The sequence below is a fragment of the Ochlerotatus camptorhynchus genome, unplaced genomic scaffold (genome assembly GCF_037179485.1).
Source record: "Ochlerotatus camptorhynchus isolate MF236.1 unplaced genomic scaffold, CSIRO-AGI_Acam_v1.1 ptg000062l, whole genome shotgun sequence".
NCBI lineage: Eukaryota > Metazoa > Arthropoda > Insecta > Diptera > Culicidae > Ochlerotatus > Ochlerotatus camptorhynchus.
The window spans coordinates 5959128-5984017 of NW_027040552.1; the positions used below are offsets into that span (position 1 = coordinate 5959128).

At 40.0% G+C, this 24890-nt stretch overlaps 1 protein-coding gene across 1 annotated transcript; it reads right to left on the reverse strand.

Annotated features, from left to right (window-relative positions):
- Positions 1 to 316: 316 nt before the first annotated feature.
- Positions 317 to 19425, reverse strand: LOC135696855 (acyl-CoA Delta-9 desaturase-like). The gene is made up of 5 exons (XM_065216392.1): positions 19382 to 19425; positions 11708 to 11949; positions 11309 to 11645; positions 1497 to 1682; positions 317 to 1420 (listed from the first exon to the last, which is right to left on the reverse strand). The coding sequence occupies exons 1-5, from the start codon at positions 19408 to 19410 to the stop codon at positions 1102 to 1104; spliced, it is 1113 nt and encodes a 370-aa protein (XP_065072464.1). The 5' UTR covers positions 19411 to 19425; the 3' UTR covers positions 317 to 1101.
- Between the last annotated feature and the right edge of the window lie 5465 nt (positions 19426 to 24890).

Consider the following 24890-nt stretch of genomic DNA (forward strand, 5'->3'; position numbering starts at 1 on the left):
AGCGGTTTTTCTTTCGCGTTGCGATCAATAGTGGGAGAATTTCGAGCAGTAAACAATTTTAACAGTACCTAACAAAAAATCGTTCCAAAACTTTGCGCTTCTTTTGCCTTAAACTTCCATCCAAAAATCTCTACCTATTTTCGATTTTTTAAATCCTATTTTCGTCAGTCTCAATCCAATTACTTTCTGCTTTTTTTTTCTTTCCTTTCTATGCTCTAAAAAATCTGAAAACAAAAAACAAAACCAACTTTAAGGGTGATAGTACAAAATGGACTTTCTTTGAACAGGATACTGTGAAGAAATAAAAGACACTGGCTTAATTTCCACTCTTCCACTTTGACACTGCCTGAGTGTCCTCTATTAGTTTACTATGTTTCACAGCATGAATCTTCTTGGCTCTAAACAATAAATTACACAAGCTAAAGCTAAACATGGTCGTCCGTTAAGAGTAGTACTAAAACTAAAAGAAATATCGACCATTTCCGGATTCCGTTCATGATTTCTTGGAGTATAAGTAAGGCCAAATAAAGGAAAAAAAGTGCACTGTTACCGCGTTTGTACCGAATGTAAAATAAATGTTCCATTTCAATTGAAATATTTCCTAAATTTAATCACCAAACTCATTCCAATAAGCTTCCACTATTTTTTTTTAGTTTCATGGCTCTTTTATTGTTAGCTTCTAACAGTAACAGTTTTGATCATTCTATGCATTAGATCCTAACACACCTGAATCAATTGGTTTTTTCTTCAATATGTGTTTTATACTGACACACACATATACGATTTGATTTATTCTTTGTTCTTGACATTGATTAAAGTTCAATTTAGCTTTTCAATATTCAATATGGGCCTCACTTCAGCCGAAAACAGAAAGAAAATTAATTCACTCGAATCAATTGCTAAACCCCTAACTCTTCTGGTTCTCTCTTGATGTCTTCTGTATTCTTCGGAAAATGGAAGCCATTTTCCTCACGGGAGACGCTGTCTTAATCAATAAAAAAAATCACGTGAGTTCCCGATAGAGGATAATAAAATACGCGTTCTCTCTTTCTCGCTCGCATCCTGGTCCTTCTCGCGCGCGTGCACACTACGCCATCCTGCTTATTCCTCCTTACGGTTGATGATTCTGGCGTGCTCGATCTCCATCTTGTCCTGATCCTTGTCCCCCCAGCCCCATGTTGGATGTGTTCCGTCTCCCGTTCGCTTGACTCGCCTCTCGATGATCTCGTTCGAAACCATCTTCAGATCGTACGCCCAACCGATTTTGGCGAAGAAATCGATGAAAGCAGTTGTATAGTTCAGCCGGTAGTTACCCAGTTCGGCCGTCTTGTAGTCCCAGGGGAACACGTGGTGATAATTGTGCCATCCCTCGCCGAATGCGAATGTGGCTACCGTCTTGTTCTCCGATGGGTTGATGGAGCTGTGGAGGTTTGGAAAAAGTTGCGATCATTAGGTTATATAGGTATACTGGGTGAGCGAATGAGCAGGACAGTTACCTATCGTAGGGCCGGTGTCCCCATTTGTGGGCAGCGCTGTTCACCAACCAGGTGGCATTCAGGATGAAGGTCCAACGGAACAGTGTTGCTACGAACCATGCGTTGGTCCAGGTTTCGTTCCAGAAGTAGACAGGGGTTATGGTGGGCAGTAAGAAGCACAGCACGGGCATCAGGATCATGTAGTATCTGGGGAATGTAAGGTTGGAATGGCGCGTTAATTGATTGAATGCGTAGACTTAGTAACGCAAGAGAAGTTCATACAGTCAGAGGGCAAGTTCACAGCAGGACTGCTCAGTAGAATTTTATGAGCGAAACCGGGCGACTATAATTTCAGTCGAGCTTGAGAACAATTTCAGCGGATTTTTCAGTCATTCCAAAGAATTTTTCAGATCTTAATGCAGCTATCCTAGATAAGTTAATCAACGACTCTCCAGAGATCTACATTACGGGTTGTACGTAGACAGTTTTAGACCCCTCTCCCCCTGCGTAGACAACCATCTACTATACGCAGTTTTTGAATCAATAATGTTTGTCTTCTTCTTATTCGCATCTCAAGCTTATTGCATATCGCATATTAGCTTATTGCGTGCACTCAACTTAGTGTTCTAGATGCACTTCCACAGTTCTAGATAGAGCTGGAATTAGGGCGTAACAGCTTTTGTAAACAGATGATTTCTAGGAATTCAAGGCACGCCCACGCAGAGCAACATAGCCATCGGATAGGGAAAGTCTTTCCCTATCCGATGAGGATATCATCAAGAGAAGTCATTGTTTACAAAAGCTGTTAGGCCCTAATTCCAGCTCTATCCAGAGTTGTTAATTGAGAGTTTTCTAAGCCTACACCCAACCGGGGGATGTAAGATTCGCTTACAATTATGTGGGATTCATCATCAGAGGATGTTAGTGGAGACCGCATAAACCGAGGATGCGATATACCTAGCTGCGGTCCAATGCAAGAAAATTGGAGACCGAAAAATGTAGAGTGTATTAGTGAGGTAAATTAGTTATTTCGAAAAAAATAGGAATCAGATTGCCGACTGGGCTCGAACCACGAACGTTGCGATTATCAGACATGTGCTTTCTCCACTGCTCTTTCCATGTTTCTGAATATGGTGAGCAAACATCAAGCGCTCATTTTCTCGCATACTCGACTTCGTATACTTTTTCTGCTGGGAAGATTCGAGGCAAGTGTGTGCGTCGTTCTACAATGATCTACAATGTGCGTCGTTCTACAAGCTTACTGGTATAGTCGAAAGCGTAGATAGAACACGAAATAAAAAAGACAAAAAACCATTACATCGCCTGCATGGTCAATTTCTAGCATTCGTTGCGATGTTCATGAACAGAGGATGATAGGAAACGGAACTAACTTTCATTGTAATAGATTTTTTGTTTACGTGCATACGATTTTTGCATTAGTATCATTGTGTGGCAATTACAATCACACTCTATGCCCAGGAAAGTCGACAAATTTTCCAACTCGAAAAATTCCTAGACCGGACCGGGAATCGAACCCAGGCACCTACAGCATGGTCTTGCTTAGTAGCTGTGCCTTTACCGACTGAGCTAAGGGAGGCCCCATAATAATGTTTGTAGTGTAAATATTTAATATGCACTTGTCCGTACAGTTGTTAGTAAGGTGATGTTGTTTGAATTATTAGCAGTTGGAAGATTTTAAATTTCAATATAGAGCTTTAATTTGAAATATTAAACTGGCATTAGAGCTACCTCTATATTATAGAAAACACAGAAGTACCCGCATAAACGCAAATCATAACTTGACCTTACCGAAAATGGAAAAAAAATATTTATAATCTCTTCTAAACTTGAACTGAAATGGTTATGGAACGTTACATGAACGTTTGTGCGATAAAGTTTTAACCTTATGTATTATGGTTTTTTTTAAAGTAGGCCTTACAAATAATAGTTGTTTTCTCCATACATTTTCGGAAAGAGAACTATATTAGAACTTTTTTACTTATGGTTTGAAAACTTTAAATGTAAGAATCGGTCAACATCGCAAATTGGTAATCATTAATTTACAGGCAATCAATTCGCGATATATTCCACATAAAGTTGATCCTACACTCAGGTAAAAAAATGCGTATAATTTTCATAAGATCCATCTTATAAAACGAACTTTTATATTTTTTTTTTATGTTTTCATACGAGTCTTATGTATTTAAAACGATCTGAGCGAAATGTATACGTCACAATTTTATTTTACATACGTTCCACACATCCATTTCATAAGCATAATACCAACAAAAAATACGAAACTAAAGATTTTAAATTGGCTCACTACTTGACTAGCCTATTGGTCCTAAGCAAACGATTAACGTACCCCATTCTAATCGAAATTCTAGTACTACGCAATGTTTGTTTTGATTCGCTATGAAAGTTTGACAGATAAAATGAGGAGTTCGTGGATTTTCCTATGTTTCGAGGGGTGAATCGATTAGCTTGGTACCGAAGAGAGTACCAGAGCTGAGCCAAAAAGTTGAGCACGTTATTTCGGGACCTTCTAGTCTTAGAGTTACCTCTATGCTAATACCCCGTACAGACTATGACTTATATCATGTAATATAGGATTTCTTGCAATGAGGACTCATGCATCTAGTTTTCACTGGAAATTCTATGTATGAGTGCTCATTGCAAGACAGCCTATACTGCCGCTCTTCGCATGTCGGTCCCATAGTCGTTTTTGTCAAAACTGAGTTTTTCAATACAAATGGTAGCTAATTACCCATATTTTCATAATACTGGATGAACTCATCAACTTTGTTCTGAAAAATTTTGAAAGACAGTCACATTGGTTGTCCCATCACATAAGAATCAATGGTACGAAGCAAACTTAAAACGCGATTTTCGCTATGGGACGGACATGCGAAGAGCGGCAGTATATTACATGATATAAGCCATAGTCTGTACGGGGTATAAGGGAATCAAAGGATTTGTTGACTGGACGAGAGTTCGTGGATTTGCTAGTCCCTTGTCACGTGATTGCAGATGGCTATCTGGTCGTTTAGTCTTCCACAGGTTTTCAATGAAGCTGATTCACCCTGCTGCAACAAACCATCAGGCAGAACTTTACAACCGGTTAAGTATCTGCATACATTGGTGATCCTTGCAATGATGGTGGGTTTCATTCACATCACATCATATTCATCCGGAACTGTAGTCTATCGAAAAACCCAGGACAGGATCAGCAAATATACACAAGATTACTAATAGCAAAGACAACAAATCAAGAAGACTGGCAAATCTTCCATTTTCTCATACGAACGCTATGAGACAGGTACAATCGAGTCATCTGCCGCTCAAAGGTAAATGCTTCGAACGAATTTGATAGCAAAGATTACATCCTCAGAAGAAGGGTTTGTGTATTTGCTCATTTTTCTATGCGTTGCTTCCACCTTCACTCAAGGGCAGCGCAATTGTATCTGTCGCTTGGATTCTGGCAAAGTTGCCAGTCTTCTTGATTTGTTGTCTTCGCTAATAGTTTACTTCATATATAGACACTTTATTCTCTTCTAACAGAATTGCATGCCTACACCACAGCAAGTTTGCAACCAAATTCATACAAGAATGATCAGTAGGCTGATTTGACTGCACGTCCCCATAGGCTTTTTTTCATTTGAATAGCTTGTTTAACCAGGGCTTAAACAATCGTCACGTCGGTCATAGTTTGTAATGATTGCTTGAGCAATGCGTAAAGAGCAAATCGAAACATTGAACGTCGCGTGAAAGTGGAACTTAATGAAGAGTGGAGGCGAACCAGCCCCAGGCTGAAAGCCTCCCTAATAAAGATAAATCAATCAATCAATCAACTTAATGAAGGCCTAAGTACTCTTTCGTAGCTTTTAGTTTTCGTATTTGTCGTCGGTTGCAGTGGCTTGCTTACTAAGCAGAAAAACGCGGTCCCAGATCCTTTCATATTAAAAATGTATGGTAAGATAGCTTGTTTATCGCGTTCGTTGTCGTCGGTGCCGGGTTTGAATAGTTATAACAACTTGAGTAACGGTATAATGTGATATGAGGGGCTCGGTGGCCTTAGAGCAACCGTTTGTGCTTACTGAGCAGAACATCAATCTCAATTCTAATCTCAAGCCCATCCACATTCAAGATTCGTCAATCGTTTTATTTTTTAACATTACTACATGGTAATAATAGCAACTCGATGATTAAAAAGGAGCTCGTCAGCCTAGTAGCAAACGATTTAGCTTACTGAGCAGAAAACCGTGGGTTCAATCCTAAGCTGTTATATGATCGTTAGGACATCAATTCAGCTTATCGTTTACCAAAACGAACCCTGCTGCAAACCTAACCCTATTACCCAATATCGCAGTGACTCGTCGTGGAAGAGGTATTCTCGGCTTCCATCAAAGCGAGCGTCACGTCAACACATTCCTACCCCTTACTTTCTTGACCTGTGTTCGGGCGCGGCCTGCGCTGTTATTGCTTAGTTTAAGATAACCAGTTTTTACACATTGAAGATGATTGCTAGTCCCAAGCATCGTCTATTGGTTCTCTGTGTAATTGCAGCTAGTCTGGCAATAACAGGATAGCAACCGTCGGCGGTCAATCATGCTCATGTTGCGTAATAAAAGTCCTGTTTTTTAGGGTTTTATAATGCCCTCAAAGGCAGACCAGAAACCTAGCCTTTCGTGATGTGAAAAGCAGCGGTCTATCAGCGGCCGGAAAGAGTTGGAACCGGTGGGGAACATTGTTGGAGACCGACTGGATGATGAATATGACTTATGTAGTTTGTTTTATGTGAGTTGCAGCATTATTTGAAATAAGGGTAATGGGGTCTGATTAACTGCCTCTTTCTCTTGAGCCCACTCTAGAACCTACATTTCGTATTTAGATCTATAAGTAAGCCGAGAAGTTAACTGCTGGTCTGAGTTCCTCTGGTGTATACAATTAGAGGATGTTCCTGAATATACAGTCAAACAGCACGTTATGTTGTGAACAACTTCAGTGACAGTTATTTACAACAATCCAATGCCTACGAGATTGTGCCAAAGGTGTGCCGAATCTAATTTCAGCACAATGTGCTGAGTGACTTACCCTTTGCTGTAGTTCGATTTCACGAACGATGTGCTTTAGAAATGAAGCGAAACATCAAGCTTTCAAGGAGTGTGCTCATGTTATCACTTCTCATACAAACAACCGATGGAAACTAACGATTTTAAATTGGCTCACTACTTGACTAGCCTATTGGTCCCCAAGAAATTAATTAATGTAACCCATTCTAGTCGAAATTCTAGTACTACACAATGTTTGTTTTGATTCGTTATGAAAGTTTGACAGATAAAATGAGGGGTTCGTGGATTTTCCTATGTTTCTAGGGGCGCATAGATTAGCTTGGGACCGAAGATAGTACCAGAGCTGAGCCAAAAAGTTGAACACGTTTCTTCGGGACCTACTAGTCTTAGAGTTACCTCTATGGTACAAACGTAGCACACACATTATGCATGAAATCATGCTTACAATTTAGTTACGATATATATAACAACAGTTTCCAAGCAGCACCTCCCCAAGGTGATTTCAAAGGCAGTAATATTTCCTCTAGGCCATATTATAAATTGATAACAGACTTGCCTTCCAATAAGCATGAAGCCATTGAGTTAACCTCAATATTATATTTTATAGTTACCAATTTTCTTTAGGGTTAATTCGTAACACAAAGTACTGAAAATCAAACGAAGTTATTTGAAATCGAAGAATTTATAAAACACCTAGAATATTTTCAAACCATTGTTAGGGGCTGTTCATTAACTACGTAGACAATTTAGGGTGGGGGGTCGAGGGTTTAGCAGTTATCCACTATACTGCCCATAATCGCAAGTCAGTCCCATCTGTAAAAAAAACTGGAAATCAGAAAACGGCGTTCAAAGATTTTACAAGTTTTCTGATTCTACACTTATTTGGAGGGATAAATTTAAAAATAAACGTACAATGTGATAGAATGCATACATGTTTGCCAAAAAATATTGGATAAAATATCTTGAAATTTTTATTTTATGGACAAAATTGAAGTGGGCTGACTTGCGATTACATGTAACTAGAGTCGGTGTATAATGAGTCACGCCAAGAGTGAAGCCAAGTCTACCTATTGAGCTGTCAAACCGGCTACCTATCGTGCAGAGTAAACAAACATTACGATGCTATGAAAGGTCCACGAAAGGTATTGCAATAAAATATAAAATATAATCGAAGAAATGATCATAAACTCGCAGTGAGCAATAAATTGTCATGGGATACGTTTGGTAATGATAACTTATGAGAATTTCTACTATTTTTGGTTGAGATAATTTGACTAAATCACTGATATAATGATTTACTACAGCCGCTATTTTTTTTTTCTCGCTAGAAGTTATTTGAAGTTGATGTAGAAGTCCTCTGTTGCCAAGTGAAAAGAAAGGGAATCTTTCGAAAACCGTGATGCGAGTTCAACTGTTTTTCTCTTGGCGTGACTCATTATACACCGACTCTACATGTAACGTCAATGAGAAAAATAACCGCAAATCAATCACAATTCCATGACGATTGGTTTAGCACAGTATTTAACAGTGGAAAGATACCATGATCCCATAGAACGCTATTGAATGTTTCTGGATGTTTTTCCGCTGGTTCCAGAGCAATGGCCGGAACATATTCCGGTGAGCATCAGACCAGAGCTTTTCATAAACCTGCCAAACCCACCATGCGATAAATCAATTCACATGAGAATTCAAAAATAAGATCAATAAGAGTCATGCTGAGTGACCAGCACCATGATAGCCACACCCGGACATGTTCCGGGTATCCCCGGGGAAGAGGTAAATCCTTTTTTAAATCAAATCATCAAAGGCCATCAAGCGATACATCAAATCACATGAGAATTCCAAGGCATATCCGGCGGTCAAACTGAGTATCATAAGATCGTAAGAACTATATTGGCCACATCCGGACATGCTCCAGATACCCTGGGGGAAGTGTACAAAATCTGTCTTGAGACAAACCTCATGATGCGATGTGTTGTCTAACATTTTTAATTATATAGAAGCAATCCTAAAAACATATCTGTGACGTTGTTTTGTGGTTTATTTAATGAAATCCTTTTTTTTTCTAATGGGACTGACTTGCGGTTACTTTTCATTTTTCTTGAACGAACCACCTTTTTTCAATAGCTCATCTAAAAAACATAGAAAGATAAACTGAATAATGATGCTAACCCGAAAATTATAGGTTCTCCAAACCGTCCAGGACATCAGTTGATATGTTCTACTAGATCAACCAAGACTGCCATCGTGTCTTTAGTATCGGAAAATGTCCAATCAGATTCAAAGTGTCTATGTGGATCATGCATGATCTATTTCCGAGTAATCCAGATGCTCAAGGTTTTTCAAATCGTCCCGAAGTTCAGATAATTTGATCTACTACATCAACCGAGATTGGGACAATGTCTATATTATTGAAATATTTCCAGACAGGTGCACAGCGTCTATGTGGATCATGAATGAACTATTGTCATGTATACCAGATGTTTTAAATTCTCCAAATCGTTCTGGAGTTCAGATGATTTATTCTACTAGATCAACCATGACTGTGATAAAGTCAAGTATCGAAATATGTCCAAATAGATTCATAGTGTCTTTATGGATAATGTTTAATTATTTCCACGTATACCAGATGATCTAGGTAATCCAAATCGTCCTGCAATTCAAATGATTTGGTTTACTAGATCAACAAAGACAAGTATAATATCTGTAGTATCGAAATATCGATTTGGAAACCCTAGAACATTTGGCATACACGGAAATAGGTTGGCATGATCCACATAGACACTGCAAATTTGTTTGGGCATACTTCGATACTACAGATATTGAATTAGTCTTGGGTGATCTAGTAGAAAAATAATCTGATCTCCAGAATGATTTCAGAACCTATAACATCTTGTATACGTAGCAATAGGTCGGGTACAATCCACATAGACACTGTTTGGACATATTTCGATACTACAGACATGATTGGAGTCTTGATTGATATAGTAGAACAAATCAACTGAACTCCAGTACGATTTGGAGAACCTAGAATATCCGGTATACATGGCAATTACTCGCATATATACGATTCGTTTATGATTTGAAAACGAAAAATGCTATGTTCACGTTGGGAAAAAAGGAAAATGTCTCACATTGGACAGACCTCAGGGAATTTCCGTGTAAATCCGGTGTGACTTATGGAATTGAGATCATTTCTTGATTATTTTCAGGGTGCTTGGTTTGAACGGGTAAAAAATTGAGAGCCAAATGAACAACACAATTGATGACAGTAAAATAGTCAGGGACGGAAAGGTTACAATGAATTCAAAAACTTTTGTGACAGCACATCATTTCGCGATTTTCGCGACATTATTTAATGTTTCCGCAATTTTCGCGACTGAAAGTTCAAATCCGCGACAACTCCGCGAAATTCGCGAAATCCGCGCATGTTGTAACAGCCCTGAGTGAGCGGGTGAGTGGGTGGGGGTATAGTAAGCCCCCTCCCACTCCTCTCTAACTATGCCTATAATTCATATAGCTTGTTTCAGAGGCATTCTAGTACCGTACTTCCTTCGGCAAAGTTGTTAGGTACTTCCTGGACTATACTAGGTTTTAGATGCATAGTTCAAGCATGGTTGGTCCCTTGGAATGAAAATGCAAAAAAAGTAAGTTTTCCCACGCAAATCGCAATGCGGAAAGCCGGGTTACAACAGTTACTAATCGTCCCAAAATTGTGTACAGTTGTTTGGGACCCCGAATGGAATCAAAGCAACATTGTTCTGAAAAAATGATCATGTTGTCCCACCCTACTGTGGATGTTCTGTCAGGCTTAAGAGTTTTGGGTTGGGTTTCAAATACCTACTCAAATACGTGCAGGAAACGTTTTCAAAAGCATTAGGAACTTTCATAAGATCCCATCGCAAGACTTTGCGTGCGTAGATTACCTGTTTAAAAGCACGTAGGGGAAAGTGGGGCAGTTTGGCCACCTTAAGAAAATCATCACTAATTATAAAAAATTCAGTGGAAAATTCGAATGATTTTTAACCAAAAGGAAAAATTCATGCCCTATTTACATCATGAATACAAGTTGAATTTTTGAACCTTATGCAAGAAGTTAAAAAAAAATGTTCGTTTTGTAACCGAAATTGAGCCACCCTGTCGGGGTGGTATGAGCGACCTTGTACACAACAGGTAAGAATATTAGGAATATTATGTTCTCTTGCAAAAAACAAAAATGCATCAAACAGATTGATTTTCCCTAATATCTTTTAAATTGTTAGCACACATAAACGTCCACAAATCGTAACATTTTCAAATGATTGAAAAAAATAATAGCACAGGCTGGGTGGCATCGCGAAGGTAGGCATTGTCCACGGAAGTGTCATTAAACTAATGGCATTCTGGTATTCTATATGATTGTTGTTGTCAAGAGCGTATTGTACCTATAGCTCATATTCATGCATGCAAGTAAGCAGACAGACTGGTTACGGTTAACTAATGACAACATAAATGACTAGCTCCCAACTCACGAAGGGTGAACGCAACGGTATCATGATATTGCAGATTTCTGTGTTGTCATTCCGTACGTAAAAGGAATCTTTTCAAAGGTAGGATTTCCTATCTATTTTAAAGCAATACATGACGAAACTGATTAAAAGTCAATTTCACCCTTCACGCATATTGTGCATGGTGACTGTCGACCATAGGTGAAGCCTTCGATCTTGAACTTGACCGCTCTAACTTGTTTGTATGTAGATTAGGCATAAGAATAACACTCACTTCTTCTGGAACCGCAGCACGGGGTCAGCCTGCAGATCAGCGATGTCCAGTTGGCGACCCTTGGCAATGACTTCCGGGTGCTTTCGGCACAACAGCCAGCCAATGTGCGAGAAGAAGAACCCACGGGTTGCGTTGTGCGGATCGGCATCCGTTTCCGAGTACTTGTGGTGCACCCGGTGATCGCGAGCCCAGTGCATGGCACAATCCTGGAATGCAATAGTGTTGAACACGACCAAAATGATCCTCAGTGGCAACTTGGCTTTGTACGATCGATGAGCCCACAGACGGTGGGCACCGGCCGTGATTCCCAGTCCGGAGACCACGTAGAGTATGAATGCTGCGAAAGATTTAAGTATTATAAGGGTAATCGAATACAACTGGCAGCATTAGGATACTCACCAAGTCCGACGGTCAACAGCTTTGCCGATGTCAACAGCAGCCAGAGGCCGTACACGGCAGCCAAATGGAGGTATCCGAAAGCGATCACATTTCGCCACACGACTTTGATCTTGCGCTTCTCGGCTCGCTTCAGGGGGGCGATGTCTTTTGCTAGACCTCCGTCGACGGTATCGGCGTCGGTTTCATTTAGAACACCGGTAACATCACCCGAGGCGTTCGGTGCCATCTTCTTCGGTAGGGTGCTGAAAATGAAATGAAGACCGAAAATTTCGTTTAGAAAACCTGCTTTGTGTTTAGGTAGGAATGGTTTGAAAATAGCACAAAGGCTACGCCAGAGTGACAGGGGTGATTCGTAATTAGTTTCCGAATGCAAAAATATGCGCCGCGATTAGAACCATATATACACAACATTGCGCACGAAGCGGAAAGATGGGCCTGTCGTGATAGGAATTACTGATTAGTCAGCTCCAAAACTGGCCAATCGTCGGGTGATTCGTGTGATCGATGCTGATTCTGATTACTGAATGGGCGATATGATGGTGGTAAACAAATCCAAAAAGAAATTAAGGCAATGTTGCGAACGGCGACTGGCTGCGGTGAATCTAATCTAAGTACACGCACGTGTTTACTTGTTTGTTTGCACTGGGAAAAGTTCGTTCGGGAGATTTGCGAAGCGTTCACGGAATAAACAAATTGTTTTGCTTTTCTGAAGCGCTCTTCGCTGGCAAATTTGATGAATCAATAATAAAGGCTTATTTCGTCGTATACATTTATAAATGTACGCACTGCAAAAATCGGCTGATTTAGAATTGCCGATAATAGAAGAAGGTTGCCGAAAGTAGTCGCACTCACCAGAGAAGTTTGGAGCGCTGTAAAAACTTTTTCGAACAGTGTTTTGACAATTCTGTCGATTGGAACACTGATAAATTAAACTATTCCCACTTTGCCTGAAATTTAATCAATTTGACATTAAACTCAGTTTAATCATTTCGAAGGATTAAAAATGAATATTCTCTTTCTAAAAACTAAGCATTTGCTATTAATCCCAGCTTAATCATGGTTGATTAGATTGAAGATAATCTTTTTTGAATAAATTTTAATAATTTTTTATTCTATTTTAATAATTTTTGATTGAATTTTAATCTGTTTTGATTATATATCAGTATTGGAAAAGAGTAATATTTAATAATGGAAAGATTATTTCGAATTTAATCATGCATGACTACTTCCGAAGTAATCATGGCTCAGACTCAATAAGGTGAAGCGGGAATCTGCATACTTTTTAAGCTTTTTTGATTTAATTTATCTTTGAGTGAAAGGATCGAGCAGCAAGCAGGCCAGCAAATAAATGTAAACGAAAAAAAAACGTCATACGTGACGCTTTGAAAATGATTTTAGAAGCGCGGACACTGCTTTTACGATCCTATTTGAGCACTATCGTAATATATAATTAGTGACATTTAATTCAGATCACCGAAATCGGAAGAATTTTACCGGGTTTTTGAACAGCGAAACTAGTCGGTACATTTGCCAAATGACCGTATACGTGAGAAATCAATAAAATTGACATATTTTATGGGGCTTATTACGGATGTCACTTCACGGTGAAAACTTGTCACTTGTCGTCAGAAGTGATTCCCATTTGATTTGTACGGTAATCACGGCTCTTTTTCTGAGTATCACTTGCTTATCACCGTGTAGTGACACCCTGAATAAGGCCCTATATTTTATAAATAAATGGGGTGAACTGAACTAAGTCAGTACAAGCTCGGAATAAATTTACAAAGGGAAATGGCTCTAATGTTGACCTGTGGATCTAAGATTGGGCCAATCGCTAAAAATGTTCTATTTATCAATTTTATCTAGATGGATGCGTCATTAGGACGGTACTAATGGATTGGTCGCTATTGAAAATTTAGTCGATTCTTGAATTTATGTATGGGCCCAACATAGGGGCATTTTTTTTATGAATTGATTTATCTGTACAGGCTCAATCGAATAAACTTTACAGAGCCAGGTTATCATTTTCGTTATAAATAGGGGCCGACATTACATCCATTTCCCCTAATTATTGAATTTTTCAATGATTTTTAAACATTTACCGAACAATTCTGTAGTTCAAAACTGTAGGTAGGTTCCGAGAGTGCCAGTCATCGGACTGACTTCGTTTGTGAATAATTGTATGTTTGGCAATCGGTATTATGACTGTTCAAATGTTTTGTTTTGGTATGTCAACGCCAGCTCAACAGAAACGACATTTGGGCCGTTGGAACCAACCGCCTGCAGTGAGATTCAGTTCTTTACGCTGCCGTAATCATCAACAGCACTGCTGCTCCAAAACACATTTAAGCTCCAATCATGTAACTTTAAATGCGGCAAGGTGGTAACAAATGAAATGCCATCAAAACCTCGATCAAAACCATACTTAGCTTCTCGCAATGGTCAGTTAAAAATTCATTTAGTTGGTTTCGCATTGACCAGAAAAAATTGCGTGAATCAGATAATAACGTTATAGTTATCTAGAAAAATTTCTCTATTTTCCGTGCGACATGTACCAGTCTTAATCTTAGATGAGACTAGACACTATTTCGAATCAGACGGGAGGGTGGTCTACTGCTTCTGGGCCGCCGGACTGCAGCCGGGATCCGGATTCATTCTCCTGGAGGATGAGGATAATCAACAGAATCTGACGTTGACGTTCAACAGCGTGACCAGTACGATGAATAATTAGCCTGTTCAGGCCATCAAGAATACTACTGCTGCGCAGCACTCGGATCGGCCCAGTTCCATCTCACGGGTGTCGCAATACGATGAAGATATGAACCACGGAGAGTACAGCAAATACTACACGTTGGTGATGAACATCGGGAAGGGCGCGTGCAGGTATGTGAAACTGAGCTACCGGAACTCGGATAAGTTGCTGTTGATACCGTAGTTCATACTGTAGGTGAAGCTCGTGCCGCAGTTTGCGGTTAAGACCGCGCAAAAACGGGACATTCCGATGGAAGTGTACCTGATGACGCACGTCAAGCATCCGAACATTGTCAACACGTTCGATTGGTTCGAGAACGACAATTTCTTCCAGGTTGTGATGGAAATCCGCGGCTCCGGGATGATTCTGTTCGAGTTTTTCGATTGAATACCCGTGCGAGGACCCGTGATGACGGAGAAGCTGGGATGTTTAATCTTTCGAAAGATTGCTAATGCGATTGCTTTCCTGCCCTCGTTGAACATTCTGCACCGGGACATCAAAGACGAGAACGTTTTCATCGATTACAATTTCCATATAAAGCTGATTGACATCGGATCGGCGACGTTCGTACAGGAAGGGCAACTTTTTTCTATAGTTGAAGATGCTAATTTCAAATAATAGACTCAAGTGGTAATTTTTATACGATAGATGAGGAGATGAAAGTATAGAATTGATAGTTGCGTTAGTGTACGGCAGTGTGAAAATTGCGAGCAAGGACAACTTTAAGAAGGTACAAATCGGTTTGATCATCTCTCTTTAACAAACTCCCCCGTTGGAGAGGGATGGTGAGGGGTATTCCTCACGGGAGTTGTCCTTGCTCGTTTTCTACTCTATATGCAATTTTCACACTGCCGTACTTTAACGGAACTATCAATTCTATGCTTTCATCTCCTCATCTATCGTATAAAAATTACCACTTGAGTCTGTTATTTGAAATTAGCATCTTCAACTATGTAAATCGTTGACTTCACGCAGAAGTAATACCAACAATCAATACGAAACTATCGATTTTAAATTGGCTCACTACTTGACTAGCCTATTGGTCCCAAGCAAATCGATTAACGTACCCCATTCTAGTATAAATTCCAGTACTACACTATGTTTGTTTTGATTCGCTATGAAAGTTTGACAGATAAAATGAGGGGTTCGGGGATTTTCCTATGTTTTGAGGGGTGCGTCGATTAGCTTGGGACCGAAGATAGTACCAGAGCTGTGCCAAAAATTTGAACCCGTTTCTTCGGGACCTTCTGGTCTTAGAGTTACCTCTATGGTAATACTAAACATATAGTCAAAGAAGATTTTTCTACCTTCTACGGCACGATCGAGTACTGCAGTCCGGAAATGTTGACAGGCAAATCACTACTCTGGCCCGGCACTGGAAATGTTGGCTCTCGGTGTGACACTGTACGTGTACATGTTGATGTTCTTCAAGAACCCATTCGTGGCCGTTGAAGAAATCCTGCAATCCGAACTGATCATTCCGCACGAAATCAGCCAAGAATTGGAGTACGTGTTGTTTTCGCTGTTGGACAAGAATCCCAAAACTCGGATCACCATCCAGAAGCTCGTCGAGGAGCTACTGGAGAGGAAATGGATGACACAGGAAATTGCCAAAATCGTCCCATGCGAACCGTACGAAACCAAACCAAACCTGCTACGCCTTACGGGTCTATCCACGTGAGCGCATAGCATTTCGACGGTGAAGATGACGATGAGCATGTCCACATGGACGATTCGCTCATGGATCCCGACGAGATACTGGACAATGATATTTGTACTATGTCGTACGATGAGATTGGTCTAGATGACTGCGGCAGAGAGATGAATATTCTTCCCACCGGTCTCACCAGTCTGTATTTGAGCGTACCGGATGGCGGAATTATCTGTTGCGGATACCAAAAATTGTTTGTGTCAACAATCAAATTTTGACACATACTCACTGCGCAGGCGCAGAAATTGCAACCAGTCAGCACTCGGGTTTTTTTTCAGCTACCATGAACACGTAATTTGTGATTAACCCGGCCCCTTTCACATTGGCTCATTATTTATTAATGGCCCTTACATTTAAGGCAGTTAGAAGGAAAGGGGTGTAAGTGACTTTGATCGATTCTCTTCATCGACTTTCTCTTTTGTTAATAATTGGCGTTGACGGCGACTTTGTAGCTCTTTAATCCTATGAGAAAATCCATAAGCAAACGTCACACTGTGCGTGAAACATGGCGGACTTCGTACTATCCTTTCACTCCATCGAAAATTCCCATAAGAAACTGTCTAAATTTGCTGGAAGAGCAAATTTGTCGACGGTGCGGTCAACGCCAATTAAGCTGCAAGCACATTCCTAGATTCGTGTGCCATTCTGGATGCTAGATGAGAACCTCCTTTATCAAACTATGTGGCAGAAATAGCGCAAAATCTGTTTATAAAGCTGTGGCTATCAAAAGAGAAAGTCAATGAACAGGATCGATCAAAGTCACTTACACCTCTTTCCTTCTAACCCCCTCAATTGAAATGACGTTTCACATTCATCTAGGGATGTCCAACTTCCATTCTAATAATCGATTAACGAACCAAAAAGTAAAATATTTGAAACCGGTTATATCAACCGGTGGAAACTAACGATTTTAAATTGGCTCACTACTTGACTAGCCTTTTGGTCCCAAGTACATCTATAAGCGTATCCCATTATAGTCGAAATTCTAGTACTACACTATGTTTGTTTTGATTCGCTATGAAAGTTTGACAGATAAAATGAGGGGTTCGACCCCTTGGGACCGAAGAGAGCACCAGAGCTGAGCCAAAAAGTTAAGCACGTTATTTCGGGACCTTCTAGTCTTAAGGCCCACGCATATTAGATCCGGATCTGACGCGTTGCGGCAAAGTGACAGCTAAATCTATTGTCTAACTGTCAAATTTACGTCAACGCAACGCAAACGAATCTAATGTGGGTAGGCCTTTAGAGTTACCTCTATGTTTCAAGTGCCTTGATTGCAAAATTTAGCACCATAGTGCCGCACTCCATTATCAATATTTTGATTTCAAAGTGGCGGTACGGAAATGCCCTGAATGGAGGTCAGTTGGGGAATGGGTTGAAATTGACATTATACTCGCATTGTTGGAAACCGAGAAATATTTGTTTTGTCTCCATTTTATCTGTCAAACTTTCATAGCTAATCAAAATAAACATTGTGTAGTAGTAGAATTTCGACTAGAATGGGGTACGTTAATCGTTTGCTTGGGACCAATAGGCTAATCAAGTAGTGAGCCAATTTAAAATCGTTTGTTTCGTATTGATTGTTGCTTAAAAGCAGTATGTTTCATAACCCCAAAATTATAGCTTTTACATAAACAAATATTGCGGTTATTATGGGGATGTTAACGAATTATTATGGGCGATTTTTTAATTGCAGAACAATCTTGTGCAAATAGCCATGCCCATGAATGAAATCAATGGAATGTTCTGCATAAGGTTATTCTTTTGACGAATAAGTCCAAATCTAAGTGCAACACACATGTTTACTTGTCGGCATCGAGTGAACAGAACCGATCCAAATTAAAATTAACATCAAAACTTAGTGGAAATCTCCTTCCATTAGGCTGACAATCAGACCTGGGTCAAAATTAGTACGCTTACCCAAGATGGTATGTGCCTTGTAAATGCACCGTCAACAATTTCGCAGAAATCTGCCGGGCTATTTATTTGGAATCACAGTATTCTCAATCATCCCACTCGAATTTGGTTGAACCTTTTTCATCTTATTAGGAAGTTTCCTTTCAACGACGCCCACTTCGTCTATTTGACTCTTCATTCATTCCTCTGTCCCTAACAACAGAAATTAACGAAATGCTCAATGATTAGAGTAGGTACCCCACACCCCAGGGTGAAGAACGGAAATCGTGCACGTTTCCTCTTTTCGTCGTGGTTATCATAGGTCTTCATTTAGTATAGTGAAAGATTGCTGTTCCGACCTCCACGTCATCGAAAAAAAAACAGGACCCATCTATGGGCACATGTAAACTCCCTGTTGCGCTGGATTCGTATGATTTCATTCGAAACGAGCCTGCCGTGACAGGACTATCTTTATCGTTGAATTCCGTCGTAGTCGGTATCGAATAACACACCCAAGGAGAGCTCGATACACGCTGGCTATACATATCAATTACATCTCTGGGTATTCCTCAACACCATCCCTCCACCACTACCATCACCACCACGACCACCACCATCATCAATCCAAGGTTGATGCATAATTCAGAAGCAACAGATGGGAGTTTTCTCTTCGTTCGTTGGCTGTCTGCGGTGGGGTTGAAATGGGTTGGTGGGGAGCGAGGGGTGCGGATGGGCAGTCCGTAGAATATCCTGTTGGAAATATAAGGACGCGCCGCAACTCCGCAGTATGGTGAAATAGGCAGGCAGGCGGGCAATGTTTTCACTCCACTTCGGTGTTCGTGTTTCTTTCCGGTCGGTCCAATATATGAGATGGTAATTTTCCACCACTGCGACCGGCCAAACGCAACGGAAGAAGACGGGAAAGCAATCAGCCATTTTCTTTCGTGAACAAACGGATCCGTATAATGTGATGATGACAGATGAGCGGATGATGGAGGGGGGTGGCGGCACGGTGGGAAAAATGTCAAGCGGTCAACTAACATTATCGATTGTGACATTTTGGCCTCCATCGGCGAGGCGAACGACGACACGATCTACCGCGATTGCAGTATGTACGTGGAAAATTTTCGGGGTGAGGAAAGCTGATACCAATGCGACGCACGTAGATTTGGATTGTACGGTATTATAGGGTTGGAGGAAGCACCGGGATGCACAAGGCTGGTGTTCAGAAGAGAAAATCAATTTTCACCCGCACTGCACTGCAGACGACGGGGGGTTTGTGCTAAATTTCGCATTATATAAAATGAAACTTTACCTGCTTGGAAGCGCCGTGATAGCTACCATTTTTAAATCCCTTTCACCGCAGCGATCCACGGGATAATTACACGGGGTTGTAACCTATGACTTATTTTTTTTTAAAACAAAGGGAAGCACTGAGCTTGTCACACACACACGATTCACTTTTCGTCCTTTTTTGCCTACGGGAAAACTAGAAGATCACTGTGATTCGCTAAATATTTTCAACAAAATACGTCACTTGGCATTGCTGATGGCTTCTCCGCTTGACGGCGAGCTAATCCCAAATTTAGCACCTATCGAGGATGGCCACTTTATGTAATTCGAGATTTTTTCTGTTCAACGGTAGAATTCGTTTCTGCTTCGTCAGGGACAAATTGGTGGATACTATTTGGCTCGTGGCCACAACGATTGCGAAATGAAATCGATGTGCTATGCCGTCGTGCGCTAGTTGCCTTGAATCATGGCAATCTCTCCTATTTCCGAGTGGAATGAGTTGTTGCGAGAGGAAGTGGAGTATCTCTCCAGAATCGCGAGAGAACAGGACACATCACAAACTCTCTCACTTTTGTCGATGGCATTCTGCTGAGAGACACATTGCACTTTGGCAGATGGAAAATTCAATGTAAACAATGATGGAATTTTCCTGCCTATATGAGCTATGCGAGAAAGCTAACAGCTGTTTGAAAGGTTTCGCGAAACATTGTGAAAATCACACTTTAGAATCGATTAAGGTGTTCAAACAAAGGAATCTTAGCTTATTTCAAAGTCCTTACAAGTATTTAAACAAAAAACACGCCATCCAGCACAAATACAAACACAAAACTTCAACGAAAAGTGAGAGTGTTCTCAGCCTACTGCTCTTCGCCCGCTGCACCACGTGCCACCACTCTTTGCGTTATCCTTTGTCGTGGGTCCACGTGCCTTATAGGCCCTTTATTGTGGCAGAAGCCATGCATCAGAAAGGTATGGGTAGACATTATTGTTGTTGTCTCATTTGATCGCGCTGCTGTTTTTGCTGTGTTGGTGGAACTTTGCGTTTGTGTGCGAGCATCATCGAGGGAAAATCGATAACAAGGTGGGAAAAAGCGACGCGCCACCACCCAACCACCCACCGCAGACACCACAAACGGCGAACGTTGTCTGCCTGTATTGATAAAAATCCCCCTGCCATTAGGGATGGGGTTTTGTCTCTCTGTCAGCTGTTATTATGTTCAGTAAAACGTACGTGGCTTTTAGACGATGAGACGCACGTTTATCTAATTCGTTTTTTGCGTGTATTGACACAAAAGCAAGCGCAATTAAAACGTTTGATTGTGAAATACTTACAAACAGAGGAAAAAGAGAGGAGGGTATTTCCACTCTAGTCCAGCTGGAGCAGAAAAAAAAAACCATAAGTCGATTTAAACAGCGACCATTACCGCGCAAGTTGAAGTAATGGAGCTTTCTGGCCCGGCTCCTGAAGCAAGGTCGTAGGTGTCAAGTTTTTATGGGCTAAGTTTGTCAACTTGTTTTGAACTTATAATTGACTCTGATGCTGCTGGGCTATAATGTGAGCTGCCACAGACGCACGCGTTTGGCGTTGAAAAAAGTACAAATTGCGGCGGCACAGTTTTGTCACTTAGACGCATGCACTCTGACGATGCAGTGAGAATGAGTGCTGTGTGTAAGTCGAACGAAAAAAGAAAAAAAAAAATGATTCAAGCGTATCAAAATGCCACTACCGATAATACTAAATCTAGCTAGAATCGGTAGTTAATTTATACTGAACTTGACATAGAACTTCCTTTTTAAGTCTTAGAAAACCAGTATTCCGATAAAACATGTTCAGCAACATGTATGTTGAACGAAACCAAGAAATAAATACGAGTTGTACTTCAACAGTCCAGTGCTGATAAATCAAATCATTCATTCACTGTGATATTGGAAAAACAGCTTTCGTCACTATCGCGACATGAAAATGATCATCAAGGAATGCCATGTCATTTTTCAGTGACACTGCAGTCAATTACACTCATGTGAACATTTTTTTTGGCAACGTAAATTCTAATGGAACGGAACGAATCTGTGGTACCGTCAAACAGTCCTCCGTGATCTTTACCAATGTCTGTTTTTATCATTTACCATCGCACGCAAGGAGGAGCGCTTCAACCCAGTGTAGGTGAATTGCGTTTGTTTTGAAAATCTTCGCTGTCACGTACGAGCGACATTAACAAATGAGTTCATTATACATCAGCGAATAGGCGTTTGTTGATATTCACTAGTGCTTGCAAGATCAGAACCGATCCCCAAAAGCAAAATAATCATTTTCATTTTGGGCAAACTGATTATTTTGAATATTTTCGTCCCCAGAACCTAAAACCTTGATATTATCATCAATTCAGCGTGAGGCAATAATTTTCCATCGATCTGTGTGTAAAAACCAACACCAACACATTCTACAGCGCTTGATCCTCAAAATCATCCCCTCAAGAAGACGAATGTCAATATTGACAACAACACAGGCGATAATGAAGATCTAGCCACGAATAAGGCTGTCCACGAGACAGTTGCAATGAGCTGACCTTTTTGTTTACCAAGAACTTTTGACAGATCACAGTAGAACTGGCAGTTTACTCTCATATGAATTTCTGCTTTGTTTATGTTTACATTCAGCACCATTAACACCAGATCACTCACACACTCTAGATTTCTAGCTGTCAGTTCCACTGAGAAACGTCGCTTGGATCACCTTATTGATGAATTTAAGTGACGGTCGACCAGCAGATGGAAATGATGTGAAAAATGATAATGACGTTTTGCTACCTGTCAAATCGTGTGGAATAATATTGTGCTAACTTGTTTTCAGATTTGCAATTACAAAACTGATGATGTACCTATTAAAACATATCAGTGCTAACATTTGAAAACGGCGCAAAAGCAATTTGTAAACAAATGGTTTGTGGGCCCTTTACTCGCTACCCGAAGAACGCCCACGCAAACCAACAGCATCGTCAGGAAGGGGAAAATTTCCCCTACCCGATGTTGCTGTTGTGTCGCGTGGGTGTACTTCAAGTAGTGAGTAAAGGGCCCACAAACCATTTGCACATATTATGTTTTAATAGGTACATCATCAGTTTTGTAATTGCAAATCTGAAAACAAGGTGTCAAATGGCCAGTTTTACCTTTACTTAAATTCATCAATAGGCGAATCAAAGCAAAACCAAAACTGGTCATGCGACACCTAGTTTTCAGAAAATGATGATGTACTAAAAAAATTGTCATGCAATTTGACAGGTATCAAAACGTCATTCAGCGTTGCCAGACATACCGATTTATCGGTATTTATACCGATTTATCGGTATTTATACCGATTTTCAAACTTGATACCGATATAAAGATAAGGTTTTTCAGAATACCGATTTTTGAGTTACAATACCGATTTTTTTATTAATAATCAAAATGATTACTGCCTGCCCGCATTGAAGAACTATTGTGAGAGACTTTTATCTTTTTAAAAATTACAATTTTTGAGCCTGCTCTAAAAAAAATCATCTTCAAAAATGGCTTATGCTTTATACTATTTTGACTAATGCTTCCATTTCCTCGCCGTTTTTGGTAACCAAAGAGTCGAGAAACAGCTGATGCTCCATCCCAGTAATTTCTGGAAATCAAGAAATACTTTTATTCAGTTTTTTTCAACTTCTCCGGAACTTCAGAAATGCTTCCAGAGTTTTATTGCGGTTCTATTAGTTTCAGGAAAATTTCAGGAACTTTTCAGAAGTTCTGAAACTTCAGAATAGTTCGGACTTTTGGGTAGGTTCAGATAAATTAAAGACAGTTTCATCAACTTCTGTTCAAATCCAAGAATGAACTTAAGGAAACTGAAATATTTTGGAAACTTCACAAGTCCAAAGAACTTCAAATAAATTTAATGGTTTTAAGGATAGTTCCATTTGTTTCAGGAGAATTGAGATAATTTTACGGAAGCAAGTTATCACATAAGTACATATAAATTCAAGGAAATTTCTGAACCTTTAAATAAGTTCCGAAAACTTCAGTTAAGATGCGAGAGGTTCATGAAAATGTTGGTAACGTAAGGGAAGTTATATGAACATTAGAAAATTGTGAGAACATTTTAAGAAAAGTTCTGTGTTTTGTATCGGCTGTTTCGAAAACTTAAAAAAAAATAGCGGGAAGTTCAGAGAACTTCAATGCTGATGTTCATTAATTTGAAAAAAATAAATAAATTGAAAGTCCTAAAGAAGATTCAGGGACTTTTACAGAAGGTAAGAGATTATCCAGTAGTTCCATAATAATCAAGGAGGTTACGAGTACTTCGAGGATGATCAGAGAACTTCAAAACAGCCCCATTAAATTTACGGAAATTGTTAGAACTTTCAAGGAGTTCCGAGTATGAGATATTTCGAAGTGCAAACATTCCTGAGTTCCGAAAACGTCAGGAACATTGTGAAATTTTCAAGGATGTTTTATGAATATCAGGAAAATTTCTGGATCAATAGAGCATGTGAGGAACTTTAGAAAAAAAAATTCTCGACTTCCCTGGGCATAGAGTATAATCAACAATCAATACGAAACTAACGATTTTAAATTGGCTCACTAATTGACTAGCCTATTGGTCCCAAGCAAACGATTAACGTACCCCATTCTAGTCGAAATTCTAGTACTACGCAAGGTTTGTTTTGATTCGCTATGAAAGTTTGACAGATAAAATGAGGGGTTATTGGTTTTTCCTATGTTTCGAGGGGTAAATCGATTAGCTTGGGACCGAAGAGAGTACCAGAGCTGAGCCAAAAAGTTGAGCACGTTAATTCGGGACCTTCTAGCCTTAGAGTTACATCTATGGTATAATTGTGCTTGCCACACAATATACAAACTCATGCATTGGTATTGGCATCGAAAGCTCTCAATTAATAACTGTGGGAGTGCATTTAGAACACTAAGTTGAGTCTCCGTAGGTTTTTTCTGCCTTATTGGAAGGTTTTTCCGAGCTTCTCCTAACTTCCCCTGGAAATGAGTCCTCCGGGATTGGCTTCCGATTTCCAAATTTTTCTGGCTTCTGGATTTTTTTCCGAAAGTTTTTAAAATATGTTACCAGAAGTTTCTCAATATTTGTCTTGGGAGATCCCCATGGGATGTTTGTTAGACATATTTTAGAACTTCCTTCAAACTTCTTCCACAAGATCTTCTTTATTCTTCCTTTAGAAGTTTTGATGGTACCATTAAGAGACTAATTCAAATATTTCCCAGAAGTTTCTTCCGATTTACATAGAAAGTACATCTTTCAATTTTAGTCAAAAAAAAGGTGAATACCGATAAATACCGATTTTTTAATCATTTGATACCGATAATCATGAAAACAATCTGGCAGCGCTGACGTCATTACCATTTTCACCCACTCGCCATCTGTGAGTCAGTCGTCACTTTGATTCTTCAATGAGTAAACACAATTCTCTTCGTCGATTTTCTCTTTTGTTAATAACTCGCTAGAATTAACGTTTCTTGGTGCGTTTGCTGTTTATTTTAAT